This window comes from Mirounga angustirostris, unplaced genomic scaffold, assembly GCF_029215605.1.
Source record: "Mirounga angustirostris isolate CCGP_5_RB_7025 unplaced genomic scaffold, mMirAng1.0.hap1 SCAF_5, whole genome shotgun sequence".
In the NCBI taxonomy this organism is placed as follows: domain Eukaryota; kingdom Metazoa; phylum Chordata; class Mammalia; order Carnivora; family Phocidae; genus Mirounga; species Mirounga angustirostris.
Window position 1 is genome coordinate 171,675,181 of NW_026991713.1, and position 16,439 is coordinate 171,691,619.

General features: G+C 60.7%; 2 protein-coding genes across 7 annotated transcripts in view; both read left to right on the top strand.

Moving 5' to 3' along the window:
• The window catches only part of DTX2 (deltex E3 ubiquitin ligase 2), a 36,656-nt gene extending 29,513 nt beyond the window's left edge, over positions 1 to 7,143 (top strand). For 3 of the 6 annotated variants that reach the window (XM_045875594.3, XM_054507666.2, XM_045875593.3), the window contains exons 6-10: positions 1,161 to 1,234; positions 2,671 to 2,829; positions 3,442 to 3,603; positions 4,806 to 4,895; positions 5,991 to 7,143. In XM_045875594.3, coding sequence (XP_045731550.1) covers positions 1,161 to 1,234; positions 2,671 to 2,829; positions 3,442 to 3,603; positions 4,806 to 4,895; positions 5,991 to 6,218 — 713 coding nt within the window. In that variant the 3' untranslated portion in view covers positions 6,219 to 7,143. The remainder of the gene's footprint in view (positions 1 to 1,160; positions 1,235 to 2,670; positions 2,830 to 3,441; positions 3,604 to 4,805; positions 4,896 to 5,990) is intronic. The other 3 variants (XM_045875597.3, XM_045875598.3, XM_045875595.3) reach the window with 2 other exon arrangements.
• A 713-nt stretch (positions 7,144 to 7,856) lies between these two features.
• UPK3B (uroplakin 3B) lies at positions 7,857 to 14,769 on the top strand. Its single transcript, XM_045872120.3, is given in 7 exon segments — positions 7,857 to 8,652; positions 8,654 to 8,740; positions 8,742 to 8,937; positions 9,181 to 9,418; positions 10,699 to 10,778; positions 11,254 to 11,383; positions 11,853 to 14,769. Coding segments are annotated over 7 exon segments (996 nt in total). The 5' UTR covers positions 7,857 to 8,547; the 3' UTR covers positions 12,013 to 14,769.
• The last annotated feature ends 1,670 nt before the right edge of the window (positions 14,770 to 16,439 follow it).

The following is a 16,439-nucleotide window of genomic DNA, read 5'->3' on the forward strand; positions in this document are numbered from 1 at the left end:
GAGGTGAGGGAGCTGAGGTTCAGGTGGTGTGCTTTGGTCCCAGCGTGACAGCCAGAACCAAACCTGACGTTGCCTGCTCCCAGCCTCTGCTCCCCTCCTAGCTGTCGCCTGGCCTTCTCTGGTTTCGAGGGCGCTTGGCTGGGGAGCGCCCTCACCTGGTGGCTCTGAGCTTGGGTGCAGACCAGGGCCCCTCTAGTGTCAGAGGCTAGGAGCGGGACCTGCCCAACGACCTGGAGGCAGGAAGAAGAGCTGTCCCCGGCTGCACTAGTCTTCCCTAGTCTTCCCGGGTCCTCCTTTCTGCTCCTGCACAGCTTTGCTGCCATTCTCTGTCATTCTGCCGCTGCCTCTGGCTGAAGCCCCGGACCTGGCCAGTTCTCTCCCCGGCTGGGAGAGTTTCTCGTTTAGGGGTCGTGGCGGGGGGCCCATGTGGGGCCGGGCTCAGTGTTGTTGTAGGCACAGGGCCGCACCTCCCAGCTTCGTGCACGTGGGGGTCTTGAGAGGAGTGGGGTGGCCGGGGCGCCCTTCCTGCTGCGTCCCAGCTCCTTCCCGGACTTGTGTCGCTGAGACCCCATGGTCCAGGGCCAGGCAAGAGAAAACCGTGGTTTGTCATGACCGTATCCATGTGGCATTGTCTGCAGTTGGCGTGCACACAGATGCCCGCCGGGCAGGCGCCCGCTGCATGTCCAGCTCCTGGAACTTCTCTTGCCTTGGCTTTCTCACGGGAGTAATGGAGGTTGAGCGAAACAGCACTGTTGGAACACGCTCCAGAGTGGTTTGTTGTAGAAGCTGCTGTTCGACTTTCTGTGTGTCCTCGGAAGAGCCTGGGTCTAGCCTTCTGACCGAATATGCGTGGGGATGTGGTGGAGGCCCACACATGGCTCTTGACGGCTGGGACCTCCGGTCTCCGGTCCTCGTCCGCCGCCTCCAGGGCTCCTGGGGCCGGGCCTCCAGCGGGCGGTCCGGATAGGGCTCTGCCAGGCCGAGCTCCGAGCATCTGCAGTGGTGCCGCGTCTCCTCTTGCACGCTCACCCCTCGCACCTCGGCCCCTCTCAGTGTCCCTCCCGGCAGCTTGGGCCTCTCCCTTGTCCTCCTTCCTCTCTAGATTCAGCGTCTCCAGTTCGTACTTCTTGGAACACTGCTAATCTTCTTCTCTCTTATAGGAGGGACTCCAAAGCCAGAGCCAGAACAGGTGATAAAAAAGTATACGGAAGAGCTGAAAACGGCCCCAGATGAGGTACGTGTCGCCGGAGCCATGCTGCTTCTGGTTTGGTTTGGAGATGAGGGTTGGCTCCAGAGGAGAAGCTTACCAGCCTTTTCGTGCTGGGAGGGTGCTTCCCAAGGTGCCTCTGAGTGCCGGCTGTCGTCCAGGTACTTGGGCTTGATCTCCCAGCCTCCTGGAGGAGGCAGGCCTTACCAAGGGGAGGTGGCCTGGCTTCAGAGGGCCAAATTCTGATCTGAGCTTTGCCGCTCACGAGCTGTGGTCCTGAGCAAGGCTCCTACACAGGCCTCTGCGTAGCCCTCTGCCTGGGCCATCCTGGAGACAAGGGGTGGGAGAGCCTGCCCCACTCCCCAAGGACTGAGCTGGGGAAAAGCGTGGCTTTGTCCCCTTGGAAGTCCTGCCCCTCTGGCTATGGGGAGAGCCGGTCAGCCTTGCTGTCATTACGGGGCCTGCCAGACCCTCATAGCAGCTTCGGTAGGACCCGAGCCTCTGTGCTGACCGCGTTTTGGGGGTTGCTGTGCCGCTGGTCTCTGATTTGAATGGAGAGTCCCAAGGACTCTGGGGGCACGGGGCGGGGGGTCCTGGGTTAAAGGGCAGTCGTGCCAGTACAGACCCAAGGCCTCCACCCCACCTCTTTCTCCCGCAGCTCTGGCTGGTAAAGGTACCAGTAACCTGGGGGTCGTCCCCATGTCCCCCACCCTCCCTCCAGAGCTGTCTGTGCTCCCATTGGATAGCACACAAATCTGTGTCCTTGCCTTTGCCCTTGCAGGCTCCCCACCCCCCCTCCCCCGCCCGGCATAACTGGGCTGCTCTGTACCAGCCTCTTGGCCTCCAGGCAGCTGTGATCATGCTGGTAGCCTCACCTTAAAACCCTTCGGCAGGGTCTCCTGCCATGGGAGACAAAGCCCCGCTCCTCAGCTTGGCCGTCAGAACCTCAGGGACCTGGTCCTGACCCGCCTGTCTCTTTTACACCCTACTCACCCCTGCCCCCTGCGGCCGCCACCACCCTTCCCAAACTAGGCTGCTTTCTGCTTCAGAACATTCTCTTCCCTTTCCCTGCCATGCCCGTTCCCGTCCTTGTTCCACCTTGTCCTTTTTCCCTTGTGACAGCCAGCTTTGAGGTCCTCTCCTCTCAGTTTCCTGCCCTCTTGTTTCCCTTCTCCCGGCCCGTGTCTGCTGCTGTCTTCAGCCTATGCTTCTTTCACTGCCAAGGCCTCCGTGCCCCTCTGCTCGTGGCCGCCTGTCGTCCCCTCTCCTGTGGCGAGTCCTCTAAGGGCACGGATCCTGGTGCCTCATCTGTCTTCCCCACCTCTGGGACAACTGACTACACGAATGACTGCCCATAATCCTGGCATTTCAGCAGATGACGGCCTTTTCCTGTTAAGACCCTCCACCCCCCTTGCGGCGCAGCGGGCTGTTGGTGAGCGTGCCCTGTGCTGGTCTCCCTCCAGGACTGCATCATCTGTATGGAGAAACTGTCTGTGGTGTCCGGCTACAGCGATGTGACCGACAGCAAGACCATTGGGCCCATGGCCGTGGGCCACCTTGCCAAGTGCAGCCATGCCTTCCACTTGCTGTGTCTGCTGGCCATGTACTGCAACGGGAACAAGGTGCCTGCGCGTCCGCCCCCCGCATGTGCCCACAGTCCTGCCCTAGTCCTGCCCTGGTCCTGCCGCGGCTGAGCAGGGGACCGCTGCTGTCCTGCGGGGAGCCTGGGACGCTCTCGGAGGCAGACTCGCGATGTCTGCAGGCCTGGGCCCTCAGCAGGGTAGAGCTTGGCCGCTGCAGGCCTGACAGCAAGTGACACCGGGCTGCTGTCCTTCAGTGGCTCTTAGCCGGAACGGACAGAGGTCCGGAGGACAGACAGAAGGACCTGGGTCACGCGTCAGACCTCGTGGCCTGGCGTGGCGTCTCCCGCCCGCAGCATCCCTGGGCCGCCCTGTACCAGCCAGGGTGCCGGCACCAGCATTTGCTAGGTCACGGGGTTTTCGTTTGGTCTGAAACCCGTTCGACCGTGGAGACTGTTGTGCACCAACCTGGTTTGCCTACTCGATGCTGGTCTCCCAGTACCTCGCCCCCATGTCGACCGTCTTTCCAGGGAAGCCGTTGGGGTCGTGAGGGAGTGGGGGGGACAAGCTAGGGACCTGCTGTGGGGCAGGGGGCCGTGCTAGGCACTCTCTCAGGGCCACCAGCTCAGTCCGTGGTGCTTTGCTTTGTCTCAGGACGGAAGTTTGCAGTGTCCTTCCTGCAAGACCATCTACGGGGAGAAAACTGGGACCCAGCCCCGGGGGAAGATGGAGGTGTTCAAGTTCCAGGTATCCCTACCCGGCCATGAGGACTGCGGAACAATACTCATAGTTTACAACATTCCTCACGGCATCCAGGTAAGGGGCACGAGAGGAGCCTCCTGGGATCGTTCTAGAATTGGTCCCTCTCACTCTGGGGCAGTCTTCTTCCTACGCCACCCCTCTCCCAGTGGTCTGATCTCTGGGGCACTCAGGAGGCCCTAGCCTCCTGACTTCAGGCTCCCAGGAACCAGGAGGCACCAGCGTCTGGGGAGGGAACAAGCTTTTAGGGCTGTGGAAGCAAAGAGGTGGCCTTCAGCCCTTTCCTGATGCAGGGAGGGCATCCTGGAGGTGGAGACATCGTAGCTGGACTTGTACTGGGCAGAAGGCCAAGTGTATGAAGCAGGAAGAATGCTCGTGTTGAGGGGCTGAATAACGGGGGATCCCACAGGGCAGGGAGGTGCCAACAGTGAGGGCAGTTGCTCTTGAGAGGCCAGCTCAGTGGCCAGATCCAGGCCTGCCTTGGGTGTGGTGGGGCCGGCTCTAATGTCAAGAACAAGACGGGAACCTGAGCAGAAGATCCCAGGGTCCCAATAGAGACCCAGATAGGAGCCCTGGGCCTTTCGGCCTCCTGCTTGGGCCAGGGCTGACCTCAGAACTGGTGACAGGTGGGCAAGGTACCGGGCAGTGGAGACCAGGACCCAGAGGGGCCCGTCTGTGACAGGTGGGGTGTCCCTGTTTTGTTCAACCACATGCTTTTTCCTGGTTTTCCTCTGCTGCTTCTCAGGGGGTCATAGTGAATTTTAAAAACATTCCCGACAGCCTTAGAGCCACAGAGCGGGGGGCGGGGAGCGGAGGGGGAGGTTTGGAGGTGTATGTGATGTGCCTCTGAGTGGCAGAGGGCCTTCCACCGTTCTAGCCCCCTCCCCTCCCGTCCTGTTTGCTGCCCCTCTGCCAGGCCCCGCTGTGGCCCCGTCTCAAGCAAGGGGTGAGGGCATCAGGAAGGAGGCCCTGCCATCTCGACCACAGAGCCCGGAGGGGCACCAGCGGGGTGGGAGCGTGTGCCCCGGCCTTTGATGAGTTCTGGTCTCATCAGTTAGCAGGAGTGTCTGTGCCAGACCGAGCGGCATGGCGTCAGGGAAGGCCGTGTCATGTCCTGTCTCTGAGGGGTGGGATCTGAGACATGGATTTATTTGGTCCCAAGTGCAGGAGTAGCCCTGGCCGGGGAGGCAGAAGGTGGGCTGGGCTGCTGGGCCCCTCTCAGGACGCTCCCACACCTGGTGTCTGCGTTCCTCCTGCAGGGCCCAGAGCACCCCAACCCCGGGAAGCCATTCACCGCCAGGGGGTTTCCCCGCCAGTGCTACCTTCCAGACAACGCCCAGGGCCGCAAGGTGAGGAAGGGGCCCCCCGGCTGGTAGGCCTGTGCCTGGCTGCTTGTGGCCAGTTCGAGCAGGTGGGGTGGGGAAGGGCCCAGCCTGGTGGCCATACCTGCTCTGCTCTGCTCACCTTCTTCTTCTGGGGCTGGCTGGGGTGCTGGCCCCTCCTTCCCAGGGTCTGCTGTGCATTAGGCATGCTCCCCCAGGAGAGATGACTGGAGGGGAGGCCTCTTTCATCAACCTCTCGGGCCAGGTCACCTGGTCTTCAGTCAGGTTAGCGTGACGAGATCAGTGGGGTGGGGGCGGGGGTTGGGGGGACAGGAAAGGACTGGGTGACTGGGACGGCCCGCAGAGCTACCTCTGCGCTGAGGCTAGGGAGAGCATTCCTGGCAGCCAGAGCAGCTCGTGAGTGGCAGCAGGTGGACCGGGCTGGAGGCTGGGAAGTCTGGGGAGGACCAGAGCCCCTTGTGGGGGCAGTGGGGCATCGGGCACCCCTAGGCCGCCCTGGGTGTTGCTGGTTGGAGGTTTGAAAAAGCTACCTCTGGCTGCTGGGAGCCTGGCCGGCAGGTACTGGGTGTGGGGGAGCAGAGAGGCGCGGGCTCCCTTGGGAGGGAGAGGCCGACTTGGAAGTAGGGTCGAGTTAGACCGGCCCCAGGTGTGGCTTGAGCAGCGGATGGCGGCGCCCTCTGAGGTGTGGGGTCCTCTTGGGCGGTGAGGTCAGCAGGTAGAGTTCTGTGAGAGGAATTAGGACTGGAGCCAGAGGCCAGGGACCCCCACCGATGGGGCTCCAGGCCCGGGACTGTGGGTGGGCTCACTTAGGAGAGCGGCCCGGCCCCGGTCCTGCCGGCGGTCACAGTACAGGTTGGAGAGAGAGGGCTTCGCGCGCCTTGGTTCGCCCCACCCACGGCTGGCACAGGGTGGGTGGCCGCTGTGCCCATCCTGGCCCCCACTGCTGGGGCAGGTCAGACCCGGGAAGGGGCACGAGCAGTGGATGCCAGCAGCTGTCAACCGGCCCCGGCGCCCCGCTGCTCCAGGGTGAAAAACCCGTGCCCAGGCCTGCGCTCGCTCACCAGGCCCTCCCTCCCCCTCCCTCTCCCTCCCCCACGGCAGGTCCTGGAGCTGCTGAAGGTGGCCTGGAAGAGGCGACTTATCTTCACAGTAGGGACGTCCAGCACCACGGGAGAGACGGACACAGTGGTGTGGAACGAGATCCACCACAAGACAGAGATGGACCGCAATGTGACAGGCCACGGCTACCCTGACCCCAACTACCTGCAGAATGTGCTGGCCGAGCTGGCTGCCCAGGGGGTGACCGAGGACTGCCTGGAGCAGCAGTGACCCCCGCAGCCTGGCCGGCCCCAGCCCCGCCCCGCCTGCCTCCGGCAGCCAGCCACCCTCTCCCCACACTGCCGGCTGGGCTGTCCCTGGGATGGGCAGGTAGGAAGGTGCCTTTCCTCCGAGGCTGCAGTGTTTGTCGGGGCCTGCCTTCCGCCCCCCTCCTCCCCTCCAGGCCTGGATCTGTGTGGGAGTTGGGCAAGCCTGGGGAGTTGTGCTGTGGGGGCTTCAGATACAGCTACCTCAGAGCGTGGGGCCCTGCCCTTTGCGGGCTGCTTTGGGTCCATAGTGCCGGGGGCCTGGCGTGGGGCGAGGCGAGACTGCCCCATCGTAGCCAGGGCAGGCGTGGGTTCCAGGTCAGCTTCTCATACCTCAGATGTTCCGTTTGCAATAAATGCCCTATAGCCAAAGTCAGCAGGCCCTGGTGTGTTTGTCGGCGGAGAGGCTGTGCGTGGGTGTGTGCGTGTGCGTGCATCCTGCTGCATCCGAGCAGGAGGGAGCCGAAGACTGCCCGTTCGACCCGCGTTCCCCAGTGACCAAGCTGTGGTGAGGCCTGGGAGCCCGCCCCCTGACCTGGGCTGCTGCCCCGTCCCCACTCCAGTTCTCCTTGCCAAGTGTGGTCCAGCGACTCTGCCAGGCCCGCCGTCCCATTTACTCCCCGAGTAAGATGCTGCTTGCCGTGGCGGGTGCTGCTGGCTTCCAGGTTCTGGATGAGGGAACAAGTTCAAGGATGCAGTGACTGGCCCAGGGTCCCAGGCTCGCAGTAGAGCTGGGCCTGGAATGGGGCCAGGGCTGGTCTGACCCCATCCTCGAAGTTCTAATTCTTCTCAACTCTCTTAGGAGGATCAAATACCCCAGCCTGCCATCTGTCTGGGGGCAGTGACTGTGGCCCGGGACTACAGGGACACCGGCCACATCCTGAGTGGGCCAGGGGTGCTTTTGCCTCCATAAGCCCTTTTTCTCCGTAAGAAAAAAAAATTAAATTCTGTTTTATGTGTTGGTGTAAAGATGAGTATATTATATATTAAAGCATTTTTCTTCCACCTAAAAGTTTGGGGTTTTGGGGGCGCCTGGCTGACTCAGTCAATAGAGCATGTGACTGACTCTTGCGTTCGAGCCCTATGTTGGGTGTAGAGATTGCTTAAAAATAAAATCTTTAAAAAAAGTAGTTACCCTATGACTCGGCGATTCCACCCCTAGGCATTTATCCAAGAACAGAAAACAGGTCCACACAAAACTTGTACGTGAACACTCGTGGCAACATTATTCATAACAGCCAAAAAGTGGGAACAGCCCAACTGTCCGCTGAGGGGCCAGGAAACAAAATGCCCGGTCTCCATACAGTGGAGGGAAAGTTCTGGAGCGAGGCCGGCCACACGCTACATCATGGATGAACCTGGACAACAGAATGCTAAGTGAAAGAAGCCAGCCCCAGCTCGCCACTTGTGTGATTCTGGCAATGTGAAATGTTCAGTACAGGGAAGTCCGCAGAGGCTGAGAGTAGATGGTTGCCGGGGGAGCGGGGAATGGGGAGTGACTTATCATGGGTACAGCGTGTCCTCTCGGGGTGATGCACATGTTCTGAACTTAGTGGTGATGTTTGCACAACCTTGTGAAAACCCACTGTGCTGTACATTTTAAAAGGATGAATTTTATGTGCATTATCTTTTTTTTTTTTAATTATATCTTAACAAAAAAATAGAACCAAAAGGAGTAAAGTACGTGGGAGACTTGTCGGCTGTCAAAGGTCCTTTCTCTGGTTCCAGACGCCTGTTAGACAAGAATGTGGCCTTGTGGAGGGAGGGCAGGGCGCTGAGATGGCAGTAGGACCGGGGGGCTGTCCTGGGGCTGGAGCTGGACAGGTGGGCTGGGGCCTCTGCATCCTGCTCCCACTCTCTGGGTGGAGATGGAAGGCCAGAGGGAGGCTCCTGGCACCTGGGGTGCAGGAATCTCAGGATTCCTGAGCCCATGTTTCCAGAGACTGGGTCCTCTCCAGGGCAGGGAGGCTAGCTGGGGCCCCAATTCAGACATGGGACTCTGGTGGCCTGGCTGGCATCTGGGGATCTGGTGGCATCCCCTTCAGTCCTGCACTGGGGCCTGGCACTGGCCTGCCCCACCCTATAGCCCAGCCCAGCCCCCTCAGGGTAGGCCTGGCTGGTGGGAGAGGGTGGGGTGCATTTACATTTTCAGGTCTTTCCAGGCCTTGGCCAGCCTCTCAGCCTGACTAACCGGCTCCTCCAGGCTCAAGGTGCTGGGGCGGGGGTGTGGCAGGAGGTAGCCAGATCAGCCCCAGGCTGCGGATGTGGAAGAAAGCTGAGCTCGGGTGGCCATCATGGGGCTCCCCCAGAGGCAGCGTGGCCCATCGGTCCTGCTCCTCCTTGTGGGGGCACTGGTCTGGCCCCCATCCTGTATGAGCCTGGGTGAGTGGGGATCCTGGGATGAACTCACCCGGCTGGACCCAAGGGGCTGGGACACCCGCTGGGGTGATTGGATCCTGGGAGCCCTCCCCGCCGCCAACGGGGGAGGCGGGGAGCAGGTCCCAGGACCCTCATGCCTATCTCCGTGGCCACAGAGCTGATCCCCTACACGCCGCAGATAACAGCCTGGGACCTGGAAGGAAAGGTCACAGCCACCACGTTCTCCCTGGAGCAGCCTCGCTGTGTCCTGGATGGGCATGCCAGCGTTGCCAACACCATCTGGCTGGTGGTGGCCTTCAGCAATGGTGTGTCACGGTGCGGGTCTGGGGCTGAGGAGAGCTGCCCAGTGGTGGACCAGGCGTTGTGCTTTATCCTGACGGGCTCTGAGAGGGTGACAAAGTAACCTGGTTTGTGCCTGGAGGGAGCTTCTGGGCCCTTGAGGCGTGGAGGAGCCAGGCGTGGGGGGCGGGGAGGGGCGGGTGGGGAGCCTTAGACCCAGCAAGGGGCTAGGCCCCCTAGCCCCATCTGTCTGTCCCTTTCTCCTGCAGCTTCCAGGGACTTCCAGAACCCGCAGACACGAGCTGAGATCCCAGCCTTCCCACGGCTGCTGACTGATGGCCACTATATGACGCTGCCCCTATCCCTGGACCAGCTGCCCTGTGAGGACCCCAAGGGTGGCAGCAGGGACATCCCCCTGCTGCGGGTTGGCAGTGACCCCGGCTGCCTTGCTGACCTCCACCAGCCGCCCTACTGCAACAGCCCCCTCCCCAGCCCTGGACCTTACAGGTGGGTCACTCCACCTGGACTCTGGGACAGGGGCTATGCTGGGGGAGAAGGGGTCTCGGGTTAGAGAGCTGCCCTTTCTAGCCTCTCCCCAGACCCTTCCCCTTCACAAGCTTTGGTTTATGCTTCTGTGGGGTCAAGGAGCAGCACTCATACCAGTTGGGGGGCAGGCAGAATATGGCCTCTCCAGGAGGCCTGCCCATGAGGAAGAAGTGGGCACCACAGGGCTGGTGGGGTCTCAGGCCCAGAGTTGGGAGATGGGGGGTGCTGGGCTGCAGCCACTAGTCCATGGGTAGATCTGGCAGGAATCTAAGCCCCAGGCTGAGTCCGGGCCCAAGCAGTGGGTATGAGGCAGGGAAGCAGGAAATAAGACCACCACCCACTTTCTCCAGTGAAGAAGCTGAGGCGCAGGGCACCATGGGCTTGTCAGGGTCATGGAGGGAGCCAGGGTGGGAGAGCAGGTGTCCATATGGGGTCTGGTCCCGATGTGCCCCAGAAGAGCCAGGCCCAGGGGTCCTCAGGGAGTCCAAGTCCGGCCGAGAGAACCAGCACGGGGTGAAGGGAAGGTGGGGCGTGGTGTGGGCTGGACCGGCGCTTCCATCCACAGCCTCCCTCTGCCCCTGTGTGGTCCCTGCCCTGACAGGACCACCCTCCCACCTCCCCCATGCCCACTTCCTGGCTCGGCCTCCTCTTACCTCCTGCCCCCATCCCTAGCAGCCACCGGAGCTGGCTGTCCTCGGTGCCAGCCTGCCTGGGTCCCTCCATGCTCAGACACTTTCCAGGGCTCCCCACCTGACGCAAAGATACAACCTCCCTGCGCGGCCTCTGGTGCCCTCAGTGCTCAGCCCGACCCCTCCCTGGGACCCCAGGCTCTGAGTGTGCCCTGACCACACCCCTCCCTCCCTGGCCCTTTGCTTAGGGTGCCCGAGCCTATGGCTTCCTAAATGCCACTTGGCCAGCCGTTTTCTCTGGGAGGCCTGGGGCTCCCAGCTCCATCTGACCTGCTGAGCCACCCTGAGGCACTGTGTATGTGACATTTAGTGACTGGGGTCCCCTAAACCAGATGGGGTGTCTGGAGAGCAACGGCTCAGATGCACTGGGACTGATGGCAGAGGTCACTGTGGTCAGTGCAGTCTCAGAGGGCCCCCAGAGGGGGACCAGGCCACGGCTGGTCCCGATGTGCCCCAGAAGAGCCTGGCTCAGAACTGCCTGGAGCTTGGCCGCTGTGGGCGCCCTGCCCAGGGCAGCTGAGGCTCAGACTTCCCCCCTTCTCCTCCCTGCAGAGTGAAGTTCCTCCTGATGGACGCCAGGGGCTCACCCCTGGCCGAGACCAGGTGGTCCGACCCCATTGCTCTCCACCAAGGTAGCCCTGGGGGAGGGGGGTGCTCCGGCTCCAGTCTACCCCTGTGGACTCATCACCCCTCTGCCAAATGGTCATGCTCAGCTGTTCTCTCCCCCTGCTGCCATGAGACTGGGGGCCTGGAGGCACTGTGTCCAAGTCCAGCCCCTCCCCCAAACAGAAGCTCGTGCTGGGGAGGTGGGGCACCGGGTCAGCCTCATCGGCTCTGTCCATGCCCAAATGTTGGTCACCCCTCAGCTGCTCAGGTCCCAGCCCAGTTGTGGGCAGGTCAGTGGGGGGGCACATTGGCAGGAACAGCCTAGAAGGTGAGACCAAGGGGCTGGAGCCATGGGTGATACAGGTGGGCAGGGCCCAGATGCCCGGCTGAGATGAACGGGTGGGTGGACTCAGGAGGCTGTCAGGCCTTGAGTGTGCGCCTGGGTGGGGACGTGACTGCCCTGGGGTCCAGGGGCAGCCTCTGAGCAGCTGCTGTGTGCAGGGAAGGCGCCAGCCTCCATCGACACGTGGCCAGGGCGGCGCAGTGGTGACATGATCATCATCACCTCCATCCTCTGCTCTCTGGCCGGCCTCCTGCTCTTGGCCTTCCTGGCAGCGTCCACTGCGCGCCTGTGAGTGCTGATGGCCCCATGCGCCTCTCTCCCACCCCGCAGAACCCCTTCCCTCTCCCTGGTCCCAGCACCTGGAAGCCCTCCTTGAACCTTGCAGTTTTGAGTTGGCGGTGCCCCTTCTAGGGATGTTCGGGGAATTTCGGTCCCAAGTCTCTCTCACCTGGAGGGCAGGGAGGTGGCCCAGCAGCTCCTCTGAAGACAGGTTCAGAAAAGGGGCCACCTCGCTCTGCCCTGCCTTTCAGTGTGTCCTTGGCCCCGGTCTTTCTCCTGCTGGGCCTTGTTTTCTCACCAGCCAGCCCTCAGTCACTTCAGAGAACTGATACCAGGGTAGTGAGGACAACTACCTGGAGGAGGTGGGCCAGCAGCTGGTTCTAGAAGGAAGGAAAGGGAGAGGCTGCGGGAGGAGGCCCTGGCTTGGCAGTGGGCTCCACCCAGCAGGGACCTAGTGCCGCCTCCTCTCCCCATCCAGCTCCAGCCTGTGGTGGCCCGAGGAGGCCCTGGAGCAGCTGCGGATTGGCTCCTTCATGGGGAAGCGCTACATGACCCACCACATCCCACCCAGCGAGGTCCCCACCCTGCCTGTGGGCTGTGAGCCTGGCCTGGACCCCCTCCCCAGCCTCAGCCCCTAGCCTGGCCCACGTGGCTGGGGCGTGGCCACAGGGAGTGGGGGGCAAGGACCTGGGGCTCATTCCCAGCCCCTGCGCCCACACGCCCCTCCCGCATCGCACTTCCCCACCCTGCCCGCAGTCCCACTGATAGAGGAAAGATGTCAGTGTTCGTAGCCCACTGCCGAGAAGGAACTCTTGAGACGTCTTTGGTGCAAAAAGGTGGTTTTATTAAAGCACGGGGACGGGACCCATGGGCAGAAAGAGCTGCTCTGGGGTGGTGAGGAGTGGCCCATTACATATATACTTCCAAGCTGGGAGGGGGTTAGGGATAGCGTAAGTTTCTAAGGAATTTTGGAAGCAAGGTTTCCAGGATCCTGAGGGAGCTAGCTATTGTTAGGAAAGGGTCATTTATTACTGTCTAGTAAAAAGTGTCACGAGACCCTTCAGATGTATATCAGTGCATCATATGCTTGGAGAATGACTGCCAACATGTATCTTGGGGGTTTAGAGATAAAGGAAGTTTCCAAAGGAATTTTTCTGCGTTAAGTAGACTTACAGGGTTCTGGGGTCAAGCTAAGATTGCCTTTTGCCCTTAGTAAAGTGTCAACATCCAAGCAGCTGAGTCCCTAGAGGAATGTCACTCTGCTTGTTTCAAGGACTTGTCAGTGGTTGTTAAGTAGTAAGGAAATTTAATAATTTCTCTTCTGCCTTCGTTTCCCACATCACCACCACCAGCAGCCCTGACTTTGCCCTTCCTGTTCTGCCCTCCCCAGAGAGGGTCAGGGTCAGGCTAGCATGCAGCTCCCACTTCCATCCCCACCTCTGTTCTGCCTGGCCTCTTGCGGGAGAGGCTAGAGGTGATGTGCAGAGGCTGCCCTGACCAGAAGCTTCCAGGCTCCCGGGAGAGGGGTGCAGGGAGCCTTGCTCTGCCCTGTGCAGGGGACTGGGCCGGGCCCATCACGGTTTGTATGCGGCCTGAGCCTCCCTCTGTCTCTCTGCCCCACCTTCCAGTGGCTGGGCACTTCGGAGACGGGCCCTTTCTGAGGGTGGCCAGAAGGTCAGAGTGTAGACGCACATTGTGACCATCTGACCACTTCCAACGCCACTGCACACACAGATGGCTTACTCGTTCCCACTCCACAAACATTTATTAAACACCTGCTGTATGCCACTGACCGTGTTAGACATAGGGCCTCAAGCAGAGCCAGTCCTGATCTTGGGGAACTCACTCACCACTCTGGACCTGAGATGACCACGTGTCCAGATGTGATCTGTTACTGTTAGGGCTGTCACGCCTTCAGCTTGTCACATGCTCTCGGGTTCGCGCTCCTTAGATGATCACCCCAACAGGCTCTCAGGTCTCTCAGGCGGGGAGCCCATCACCGGCTGTTCACAAGGCCGGTGGTTCCTGCTGTGGCCACACGGGGGTGCCGGTGCGCCGCAGCCGTCCGGCCCCGCGCACGCGCACTCCTATCCACAGAGCAGCCGGGCGCTGTGGGCTGGGGGCGGCGGCAGTGACCTGAAGCCGAAGAGCAGTGGCCACTCAGTGGGGTCCCGGAGGTCGGGGCCCCAGGCCTCATCTCGACCAAACCAGAGGGATGAGCAGTCACGCTCCTGCTTGAGGGCCTACTGTGTGCCGTCCAAACTGCACAACCGCCACCGGTTTCTAGCTGGAGAAACTGAGGCTCCGCGACTTGCCTCGCGCTCTGTCCCTGGTGCCGCGCCGCTCCTGGCTTCTCCGGCCTGACCGCGGGTCCCAGCATGCAGGCTCCGCTGGGGGGCGCCCGCTCTGGTTGGGGAGAGGAGCATCTGCACCAGGGACCGCCCTGAGCCTGTCCCTTTGACTGGTAGCCCTAACTGCACTTTGGGGGTGCCCCATCGCCTAATGAGCCCCAGGGAAACCCACCCTTGCATCTCAGGGCCAAGAGGCCAACCAACCACCAAGGCAGCTTCTGTGGCGTGAGCAGTGCTCCCTCCCAGGCGAACACTTCAGGGAGGTTTTGCTGTCAAAACCCGTGAACCCCTGGTCCCTAGTGGTTTATCCGCCATCCTACCTGCACCCCCACCAGCCACAAGACCTCCTCCAGGTGCAGGCAGAAGCAGATTCAAATGTAGTCAAGAGCTCTGACTCCAGGGTCCTGGGTGACATCGGCCAGCCCCTTTGGGCAGCCACTTTTGAAATTCTGCTGCTATGGAACTGAGGACCGTCTTGGCCTCTTGGAATCGGAGAAGGGTTAAAAGTGCCCCCCACCCTCACCAGCTATGTCCAGCAGAGCCCGCCTCCCACTGTCCTGTCCAGGCCTGGCTCCAACACCACAGGGAGTAGGACCTCTAGGCGCAGACACCCAGCTTGGGGCCTGCCCGGGGGTGGGGTATGGTGAGGAGGAAGAGGCTTTCCCTGGTGTTTGCTGAGTGAAAACATGAATGAGTCAGCCCAGGGCTGGACATCAGGCAGGAGCAGGAATTACCCCAGGCTTTTGTGTGTCCCAGGGCCTTCTTGTAGCTTATACTGATCCTAGACACAGCCCCAGCGATGTCCCATGTGTGCCCAGGGCTGCTGCTTGCTTCTGAACAGCACCCCGGAGCCCTGGGATGAGCTGTCCTCACCCCATCCGGCCATCTGAGCCTTGACGGGGGAGACAGGCTCCAGACAGACATTGCAGCACAATGGGTAAAGCATTGCCCGGGGGAAGAAAGTGACCCCACCTGCAGGTCAAGGGGGCTTCCCAAGGGTGACTTCTGAGATGAGTCCTGAGGGGCACATGGAAATGACTTAAGTAGCGGGGGGAGGAGGAAGGAAGAGAGAGGGAGAGAGTTGGGGAGACCAGGGGTAAACGGTCTCACCCTGCGGGGGCATGGATGCTGCCCAGGGGCTGGCAGCAGGGACGAGGGGTTGGGAGGCCAGGATGAGGGGGACAGGCCTGGTCTTCCAGGCACATGGAACCAGGCCTGAACGAGGGCGGACAAAGGGAGCTGGAGAGGAGGAGGTGGATTCCAGAATATTCAGGAGGTGGCCTGAGGAACGGAGACTTCATAGATGAAGGAGATGCTCCAGGAGAGGCCATGCTTGGGTTTCTGATGGGGGGTGGGGGGTGACTGTGACTGCAAAATGGAGGTGCTTTATGTCCTGCAAGTGGTTCTATCCCCAGCCTGCCTCAGAGCAGACCCTCAGAAAAGGGGCTTCTGGGGATACCATCTTAGCAAATGGGTGAGTTCAGAAGAACATTAACAAGTTAATTTTACAAGGATGGAAGTCTACCCCGGGTCGGCGGGAGGCCATCCTGGGAGCCCTGCGGTTGGTGGGTGTTCTGGCCCAGGGCTGTGGTGGCAGCCATGCCAGGGTGTCACAGAATCCACGTGGAGAAGGGGCAGCAGGATTGGTCGTGGCCCAGCACGGGCACCACCCCACTGGGCCTCCAGGGAGCCAAGACAGGGCATTCTGCCCCACAGTCATGCTCCAGAGGGTCACCAGCTGGACCCCACCCTGCGCAGGCCAGCCCATGACAGCCTTGAGCGGAGTGTGTAGTGACAGCCATGTTATGGTGAATCTTTTATTAAATAGCCTTTTAAATTTTCCCCAGAACCGTATTTGGAGAAGGGCCTCCAAATCCATTGGCCTGTAATATAATGGCTCAGTGGCTAAAAACAAGTTCATTGTTGAAAAAGGAAAAAACAGCAGTGATTGTGGGGGTGATGACTCACAGATGACTCATCAGACGAAAAATCAAAGGAATCAGGATGACAGCAGGTGGAAACCAGGGGCGAGGGAAGGGGGGGGCACCACCGCTCCGTCTCACCGTCTGGGTTCACTTTGTTCCTCTTTGCCTCTGAACCACGTGTTCCTGACCGTCATCCCTGCAATCCCCAGCCAGCCACCCCATCTCTAGCTGGTCTTTCCACATCAGTGTTCCTGACCCCCAAACCTATCCTCCTCCCAGTATCCAGAAGGACCAGATTAGGAACCTGATGGTGTCCACCTTTGCTCACTGCTTGCAGAGACTTCCTGCTGCAAGACCAGAATCTAGATTTGCCATCTCAGTTTCAAGGCCCCATCGATCCATCCCTTGCTTTCTCTATTCCAGCCACACAGGTGCCTGGTTAGCCCTCCTGCCACAGGGCCTTTGCACTTGCTTTCCCCCCACAGTGTAAAACACTTCTCCACTTCGCTCCTCAGCTCAGGAGCTTCCTCAGCTCCTGTGTCTCTTCTTCAGGAAAGTCCTTCCTGTCCCTTCAGCTCTCTTGGATCCCCGTTCTTTCCCTTCTCTGCACGTTTTCCATTTTGTAATTAGACATTTAAAAGAGTGAGTTTTGCATCTTTCCCACTGGACTGGAAACTCCAGGAGGACAGGGACTCTGTGTCTGGTTTGCTCACCATGGTGCCCCAGAGCTGGCACAGTGCCAGGTTCCCCGGCAGGTCTTTAATGGACACTTGTTGACTGCTTTATAAA